The sequence below is a fragment of the Sciurus carolinensis genome, chromosome 9, assembly GCF_902686445.1.
Source record: "Sciurus carolinensis chromosome 9, mSciCar1.2, whole genome shotgun sequence".
Classification (NCBI taxonomy): Eukaryota; Metazoa; Chordata; class Mammalia; order Rodentia; family Sciuridae; genus Sciurus; species Sciurus carolinensis.
In genome coordinates this window covers 85823393-85832979 of record NC_062221.1, presented here as the reverse complement: position 1 = coordinate 85832979, position 9587 = coordinate 85823393, and the positions used below count along the sequence as shown (strand labels likewise).

At 38.2% G+C, this 9587-nt stretch overlaps 1 protein-coding gene across 1 annotated transcript in view; it reads right to left on the bottom strand.

Moving 5' to 3' along the window:
• Nucleotides 1-599: 599 nt before the first annotated feature.
• LOC124993680 (serine/threonine-protein kinase PAK 2-like) overlaps nucleotides 600-9587 on the bottom strand; it is a 255555-nt gene continuing 246567 nt past the window's right edge. The window contains 3 exon segments of the mRNA XM_047565498.1: nucleotides 600-686; nucleotides 1299-1325; nucleotides 1327-1437. Of these exon segments, the coding sequence (XP_047421454.1) occupies nucleotides 600-686; nucleotides 1299-1325; nucleotides 1327-1437 (225 nt within the window).

The window sequence follows — 9587 nt, the reverse complement described above, 5'->3', positions numbered from 1 at the left end:
AATAGAAATAAGCCAATCCACACAACAAAATACTGAATGTTTTCTCTGATAAATGGATGCTAATTTGCAATAACAAGAGTAGCTGTCGAAGTATAGAGTTTCTTTGGTTGCCTCAAAGGAGATTGAAAGGAGGGGCAGACTTACGGGGACAGGAGGAATAGTTGAATGGTTCAGACATTACCTCCCTATATGCATATGGGACTACATGATGGATATGATGTACACAGTGTACGACCAAAAACATGAGATGTTATACTCTATATACATAGGATGTGTCAAAATGCATTCTATTGTCATGTATAACTAATTAGAACAAATATAAGCAGGATAATAATTATTGGCACCCAGGGACTGGAAGAGGAGGAATGAGAGATTACTTTATGGTGGCAGAGCTTCTGCTTGGAGTGACAAAACTGTTCTGGAAGAGAAGGATGTACAATATATTGAGTGTAATTAATGCCACTGGTTTGTCCACATAACATGGTTAAAATGGAAATTTTCATGTCACATGTCTTTAACAACAAGAAACACTTTATTAAATTTAAGAAATATTTTTATTTTAGAAAATGGAAAAAAGGATATGATCCAGGTCAGTGATGTTAATGGCAACTCCTCTTTTCTTTCTTAGGTGCCCAAATCAGTGGTTTCAATGTAGATAATGGTTTGGCCAGTTTCAAGAACGGGTGCTGTCAGGAAAAGGGGAGAGAGAAGAGCATGAAATTTATTAATAGAGAAACAAAACATTTCCTTGCAACTAAGCCTTGAAGACTACTTATGAATACAATTTTCTTAAAAAACACATATGTTAATACCTGCCCAAAACACTCCTAATCAGTACATACCTTCCATAGTTGAACACAGAGTTGTTTAATTTTCCTAATTCCCAAACATCAACAGGGAAATAGCTCCTAAATACACTCATGTCAACATTGAATGAATACATTATTTCATAATATACAAAAACATACTTCAACTATATTAAACATTTATATATATATAAATAATATATATATATATATATATTGTATATATTGTAGTTGTAGGAGGACACAATACCTTATTTTATTTTTAGTGGTGCTGAGTATCAAAAGCAAGGTCTAACATGTGCTAGGCAAGTGCTCTACCACTAACCCACAACCATAGCCCACAATACTAATCTTTTGTTCCTGGCAGATGGAACCGTTAAATGTAGTTGCTTCTTTATTGGTCGTGATGAATGAATAATGAAATGTTATTAACACTGATGCTCTTTCAAAAAGACTCAACATTTTCCAAAATGACATCTTTTACAAATTTACCTGTAACAATTCTGTGGCTGATCCTCTTTATCTCCACATCCATTTCCAAACATCCATTAAAGAAATCACAGAATATTGGGGAAAGAGTCTCTGCATTTGGAAGTTCTGGAGTTCCATTTCTTGCAATCAGCTCTAAGGTCTAAAAATGAACAGTATCTGTGACCTTCTTTTGGGGGCAATGACAGGGGGAGGGGTTAGTTAGGGGGTGATGGCAGGATTGCTTTATCGTAAGCTACATCCCTAACACTTTTTTACATGGTTTTTAGACTGGGTCTCACCAAATTGTTGAGGCTGGGTCAAACTTGTGATTTTCGTTCTTTGGCCTCCTCAGTCACCATGATTACAGGTGTGCAAACATTGCATAAGGTAGTCCTGACAGTCTAAATGCAGTTCAACAAAGTTATAATGTACTCTATCAAGTTTATGGAACTTTCCTGTGAGTGTGTGTGTGTGTGTGTGTGTGTGTGTGTGTGTGTGAGTGTGATTATGTGTGTGTGTGTGTGTGTGTGTGTGTGAGAGAGAGTGTGTGTGTTTATGTGTGGTCCTGGGATCAAATCCAGGGCCTTTTGCATGCCGGGCAAGCACTCTGTGGGAGGACATCTTCAGTCCTTCTTAATTCTTCAGAGATAATCACTAAATACTAAAGTGAGCTCCTGATTATCTTTACCTTTATGAATTTTGTAACCGCTCGCCTTCACTTCCTTTATTTCCTCCCTCTCTCTCTCTCTCTCTCTCCTTTCCTCTCTTTCTCTTCTCTTCCTATTCAGTGGGAGCTGTAAGAATTGAACCAGGCATACTCTAGGCAAGTATGTGCTCCACCACTGAGCTGCACCCCAGCCCTCTATTTCATTTATTTTGAGACAGGGTATCTCTAAGTTGCCCAGGCAGGCCTCAAACTTGAGATCTTCCTGCCTCTGCCTCTCCAGAAGTTGAGATTACAGGTGTGTGCCACTAGGCCTGGAAAGTTCATCTTTTCTGTGTTCATTTATGAATGCACTACATCGCTCATAAGAAAACAAAAAACAACAAATGAAAAACGCCACCTATGGTATACAAAAATACAAATAACAGTGATGTCAATTCTTCTATAAAGGTGTACAATCCTGGTAAACATTTGCAAGCTATTTAAAACTCACATTTCAAAACAATTGGTTTTATTGAAACTCTGTTCCTTTACTAGTTATATGCCAACTTCGTCATCCCTAATAACACATCATAAAATGGATAAATTGAAGAGTGACTTATAAGTGTTTTCGTAATTTGAACCCCATTCAGAAAATGATTGTAATCTTTCACTTTTGATTTTATATGTAAATTTCTGGAAATGAAATTATATCTAATTAATCGCCTACTTTGAAATGAAGCAGACAACACAGACCATAGCTGAGTTGCCATGTGAGACAGGAGAAACACTTTAATAAATCTCACTGACCTCCTTTAATATTGAAGACACAACCAGAGAGCATAGCAAATGTATTTTCCAAATGCCTACCTGATCTTAAAATGTGGATCCTATACTGTTACCATATTAGATACTCATTTTCTTATTAATAGCCTGCATTTCTGTACAGAATACTTATCACAAATGATGAATATGTGTACATATATATCTCTATATAAAAACATTTTTGCTTTTGTGTGGTCCTGGGGATTGAGTGCTGGGGACTCATGAAGGCTAGGCAAGGACACAACCACTGAACTACAACTTCAGCCTAAGAAGAATGTAATTTTAAGAAGACCACTGTATTCTTTCATGGATGGTCCTTGAAACAGTGTTGTACCTAAAAACACTGAGAAACCCAAGGTCACCTAGATTTTCTTGAGCATTAATTTTATTCTAAGACCTCAAGACTCAGACAGAAATCAATTTCAGATTAAGATCTGAAGACTGTTGGAAACCCCTATATCTCCATCAGAAGGGATAGGATGGGAGCCCATAAAATACTCAAGCTCAGTATTATCAACCCAACCACCAAGAGTCCCCCCTCCCCTGCCCCCATCTCCTCCCCACCTTGACATCTGACTCAATTTACTCTTTACTTTCATTTATGTTAATGATCATAAGCAGCCCAGGACTCACAGTCCTACCCCAATATTTCCACCCTAATGCCCATGTGGCACTGAACATGCTCCTTACTTTTACCAGCTGTGCTTTCAGGGGAACATTTCTTCTCTCCCAACCGTAGGTCTAGAGATGAAGAAAGTGTTCTTTTGGCCTCTCATTGCTCTCTGAAGTCTTCACGCTTCTATTTCTCTAATATGCAGGCTTTTGACGACAAATCTACATTTCCTTGTTTTCAATGCTTACTAAACACCAGGTCATTCCGTCCTCACTTTCTCGTAATCACAGCTCTTTGCACTGTTACCTCTCACATTACTCCTGTCCTGATTGGTGGCTACATCAATAGCTACACAGATGCCTGCTGCAGTTCCTTGTCCTCTGCTCTCATGCTCTCAGGGCTTGCCTTTCTCACCTTATACACTATGTCCTTCCCTCTACCAGGACAGATACCAGCAACCACCACCCTCACCTTTTGGTTGCTTCTACCTCCTATCTTTTGTATTCCCAGTACTCCAAGGTCAGCAATCCTCTGACTCCACTGTGACCTAGATTCCCATAGGACTTTCAGTGTTCATCGTTCCTTTCACATGTCACCTCCATGACCCTCTCCCAACTCAATGTAGTGGATAAACACCACTTATCTGCAATGACTGGCATCACTTACCATTGACATCCACTAACCTCATATGGGCTGTTAGTGCCTTCAGTTGTCACACTACATCTCCCTACTCCACTCACTCTCCTACTCTCCATTCCTGTCCAAAGACACATACACTCAGTTGTCATGTGTCCTAGCTGCTGCTTGGCTCTTGCAATTTCTCAGACTTCCCTTGTTTTTGGTGACTGTAGAGTTTTGAGGAGCACCGGTCAGGTGCTATATTATCCTTTGTAGGATACCCCTCTAATATAATGTATCTGACTTTTTCATGGTTATCTCAAAATTATAGGTTTTTGAGAGGAAGGTCTCAGAGTTAGCACTGCCAATTTCTTTATTTTATCTTCTCTTGCAGTACTGGGGATTGATCCCTAGAGGTCTCTCCCACTGAGTTACAGCTCCAGTCCTTTTTATTTTATAGTTTGAGACAGGGTATCACTACATTGTGGAGTCTATCTTCCAAATTGTGACCCTCTTGCCTCCACCCCTCACATAGCTTGGCCACCATGCCTGGCAACACTACCTTTTTCATTGCATCATATTTGGGGACATACAACATGACTCATGACTGTTGCGGTTGACCTTATCACCTGACCAAGGTCTTGTTAAGTGTTTCCACTGGGAAGCATCTCTTCCCTTTCCATACTCTGTTCACTTCAGTCCATACTTGAGTTAGCCTCTACTTCCTGAAGGGTGAATTTTTCAGCCTGGGTGACTGATCTGTCTCCTCTCCGAAATGTATTTATTCAAACATTTATATCAGCATGGACTCACAAATATTTATTTTAAATTTCAAGTTATAATTCCTTACAACTGTATTTTGATGTTCAAATTGTCCCTGCTTTGGTTAAGCTGCTCTTTCAGTTGACCCTATGATATACCTCCCTCAGTCTGGCCTCTTTTTAAAATTTGCAAGTTTATTTTAAATTGATTACTAATAATTATATAATGTGATGTTTTGATGTTGTATGCATTACAGCATGACTTTTTGATTTAATGATTTTTTTTTGTGGTGCCAGGGATTGAACTCAGGGCCTTACACACACTAACACACTAGGCAAATCTCTACCACTGAGACATTTGCAGCCCAGCATTCCTCCACCCCCTTTTTATTTTATTACTCTTTAGTTATTAGTCACAACTCTCTCATTTACTATTTAATGTTTGAATCTTTGAATGATCATACTCTACCCTTCTACCTTCAAGTGGTACACCAGACTTCTAGGTTTTTTTCCTTTGGCTCTGAAGCTTTTGTTTGTCATTTCACAAATGCATATCTCCAGCATCACTGCTATTATTCTTAAATAATCAGTTTTAATTTTTAAAGATATTTACATAACAAAAATTAATATATTTATCCATACAGTTAGAAGTACATTCAACTTTCATGTGTTTGAGAAAGGTGTTATTTAGCTATCAAAACATAGATTTCCTGGTTGATTTTTTTTCAGAACCTATTCCACATTTACTAAAACATTTGAAACTATCTCCCAGCTCACTGATAGTATTGCATTTAAAGTTATTTTTCACCTCTTTTTGCTTCACTATGGCTCTTTTCTATTGCTACGATAATCTATTACTAATCCATTCTCAAATATAATACTTCCATAATGTGCTATTCAGTGTGGTGTCAATGGGACAAAAATTCCTGAAGAGAAAAACAGAGGAACAGGTATTGGGCGCACAGATTCAGAGGTTTAGTCCATGGTGCATGGATTCCTTTTCTGTGACTCAAGGTGAAGCAGAACATCATGGCAGAGGGCATGATGGAGGAGTGCTGCTCTGCTCCAGGTGGCCACAACTCACAGAGGGGGAGAAAGCGAAAACGGAGAGCATGGAAAACGAACCCTTGGAGGGCAGCCCCCAGGGTCCCATCTCATCCAGCCACACAGTAACAGGAAAATAAACAATAATTGATATAAGACTCAGTGAATAACTCTCCAATGGTAAGGAGTCCTGAAAATACATTTAAAAACTCCTGAATTGATCATTAAATGGGCAAATTTTATTGTATGAAAATTATACTTCAATACAGTTGTTAAAATGTAAAGGAAACTATACCTGCCAATCTGTATTATATTAAAACATTGACTGTTTAAGATACTTTTTTCAGAGATTTCCCTACCAAGGATCAGGAGGATAATGAGCAACCAAACATGGCAACTAGGAAAAGCACTATTTTTGACATGTGATTTCTTTCCTATTCCTAAGGGTATACCAGATTAAAGTATAAAAGATCAAGATCAATATTACTTGCAAAGAAGTGGGCTTCTTCCTTGAACAAACCTTTATTTCATTGATGATGTAAACACATTAAGCATAAATGATTCCAACCACATATGATTTTAACTTAAAGTATTTTTAAAAACCAGATATATGACTTTAGAGACAGAGAAACATAGTAAATTAAAATAACAGCCCTCCTGGGCACGTAATTGGCAAAATCTACACTAAGATAAACAGGGCACATGATCTTGAATCTTTCAAGTACAATGCAAAGAAGAGAAACAGAAGAAACCATGTGGAGAAGGAGAGTCTAAATCTCAAAAGACCTTCCAGAGATGGCTGAACCAACTGTAACACGTGAACTTGATTTCGATGCTGATTTAAACAAACTACTTTAAAATCCATTATATTCCAATTCTTAACCAATGATATTCTAATTATGAAGTATAAATCCTTTCAGTTTTAATGTTTATTTTTATGTATTTACATGTTTGACAGATTTCATTTTTTGAGTAGAAAACTTCTTTCATTGCAAGGTCTGTGCATCTATATAGAAAAACTTCCTTCTAGGCCACTGACAATGAATATATCCCTAGCATAAACATGTTTACAAATCTACACCTTTTCCATCTAACCTGTAAATCATTTAAGTCAGTGAGGAGAAAAAGTCCCAAGAAAACAACAAATTTCATTGTCATGTTTAATTATAATGTATAAAAAATGGGGAAAAAAATGGAAAACTTCCAATTCCATTTCTAAGCAATCTATGAGATTAATGAAACACTCAGATTCCAAATGATGGTGAAGAGCCACCCAAACAGTTCACAAAAAGCAGAATCTCTGCAGGACAGAGGAAGGAGAAGAAGTATATTAGCCTTGAATACTTTCCAGAAACAATCTTTTTATGTAGTAGTGCTTCACAACTTTCTATGTGAGTCAGTCTTTTACCACTGTCTGATATCTTACCAGGAAGAGTACAATTGAGATAATTCGGCTTTGCTCTGTTGGACCCACAGAATTTTAAGACACTAAGCAGAAATCCTGGAGTCTTTCTTTGCCCTCCTTTGGTGATATACTGGAGGTGTGTAACAATGGAGCCCCCTTCTCTGGCATACCCTGACAAAAAGAAATTCAGAAATGACTGGTGGTTTGATTGCTCTAACAAAATCACTTTTCAGAGATAAATATCAAAATACATAAAAAAACCCAATACACATAATTTTAGATTTGATTAACAGATCTACTTTCCTAGAGATTTGCTTTCCTAGATCTGCTTTGCAAATGAACAGGCAACATCAAAACAGGGTAGTGGGAATGGAGTGCTGGGTTTGTTTGGGAAGAGGGACAGAAGTGTAAAACCTGCATTTCCTCCTGTTCATTACCCACCCAATTAGCTCCTAATTTAAAACCTTAAGCCAAAAGCAAAACTCAGATTATAGGAAATCAGATAAAGGATGCTTTTCTGGTTCTAGTCTAGAATTTCCACGAAAATAGAACACAGGATTTCCACCTTCATCCTTTCAGGACATAAAAATTTGGGGCTTCAAAAATAGGAACAGAACTTATATAGTGTTAAATATTTAACTTTTTTTGGGGGGTGGGCGGGAAGAAAGTATTGAACTCACAGGCACTCAGCAACTGAATGAAAGGTCAGTCCTTTATGTATTTTATTTAGAGACAGGTGTTGTGGAGTTGCTTAGCACCAAGGTTTTGCTGAGACTTGCTTTCAATTCGCCATTCTCCTGCCTCAGCCTCCTTAATTACTGGGATGACCCATAGGCAGCCATGCCCGGCCTGTTTTATACCTGAAAATGAACCTAACCATAGCCTTGTGTCTATATGTGGAAATAGGCCCCCCAAAAGATAACAAGTCCCAACACTGGACAAAATATTTTTAAAGAACAGGTTTTTTTTTTGGTGGGGGTTACATTTTTAGTAGTGGGATTGAATTTAAGGGTACTGCACCAGTGTGTCACAGGTTGTATTTTATTTAGAGACAGGGTCTCACTGTGTTGCATAGCACCTTGCTTTTTTGAGGCCTGTTGGACTCACAATCTGCCGGTCTCAGCCTCCTCTGCCTCTGGGATTACAGGTGTGCTCCAGTGTGCCTAGAAAGAACAGATTTAATAGAAAATGTGACTTTAAACAACAAGAAATGATCTTCAGTTCCCACCACCTTGGACTGACACTCCTCAAATAAGAAAGCAGTCTCCTCCACCAATGACAGTCAGGTATGATGACACAGGCCTGTAGTCTGACTGACTGTGCCTGAGGCAGGAGGACCAGCTCCCTCCATTTAGCTAAAACTTTTGTCTCAAGAGGTGGGAATGCACCTCAGTGTCGGAGCTCTGCTTGGGTTCAACCGCAGAACCCACAAAAATTGGGAAGGCTGAAGCAATGGGAGATGGACCCCAATTTCAAACGAGTACCATGGGAAAAGACTTTCTTAATACCATTGCATTTCTGGGAGGTAATATTATGGATAGTTTAAGTTCCAGAAGTGGAAAAAAACATAATGAAGAGCACTAATCATAAGACATGCCTCCCATATTTCCTTTAATCCTGAAAACAACCCACTGTGTTAAGATACCATCTCTGCCTGGGCTGGGGATGTGGCTCATGGTAGAGCACTTGCCTAGCATGTGGAGGCCCTGGTTCAATCCCCAGCACTAACAACAACAACAAAAGATATTATCTCTGCTTTACACATGAAGCTTGGAGAGACTAAGTTAGTACCCTCAGGACACTTAACCAGCACAGAGCAGAACTAAGTTTCCTAGGGAGTTTATGTGACTAGAGAACCTGCTATTAACTTCTATGCTATGCCATCACCAAAACAAGAAATAGCTATTCACAGTCTGCTCCACTGTGCCCAGTGATACATTACAGTTTTTCCCCCAAAATCCATTCAAAATGATATAGTAGTCCATTAAATGGTCATGCCATATTTTAAGCAGTTTCCTACTAATCACCCTTATGTTGATTTTTAGCTCCTTTGTGCTATCTAAATAATGCTACAAAGTCCTTAATCTGTGCTATTCTATTGTTTCCCTAGGACACACTTGCTAAATGTTACACTTCTGGCTTGAAATGTATACACACTAAACTAACATTTTCATTTGTTGCTTGGTATATATACATAAAAAGTTTTAAAACATTTTTGTTTTTATTCTTTTTATGGTGCTGGGAATTGAACCCAGTTCCTTCAGCTTGCTAAGCACATGCTAACCACTACAAAAATTATACCTAATTTCCCAAAATTTTAATTTTATGGAGTCAAATTGCTTGGTTTCCCCCCCCCCCATCTCCTGCTATGGAGATTGAATCCATGGGGCTTTAACAATAA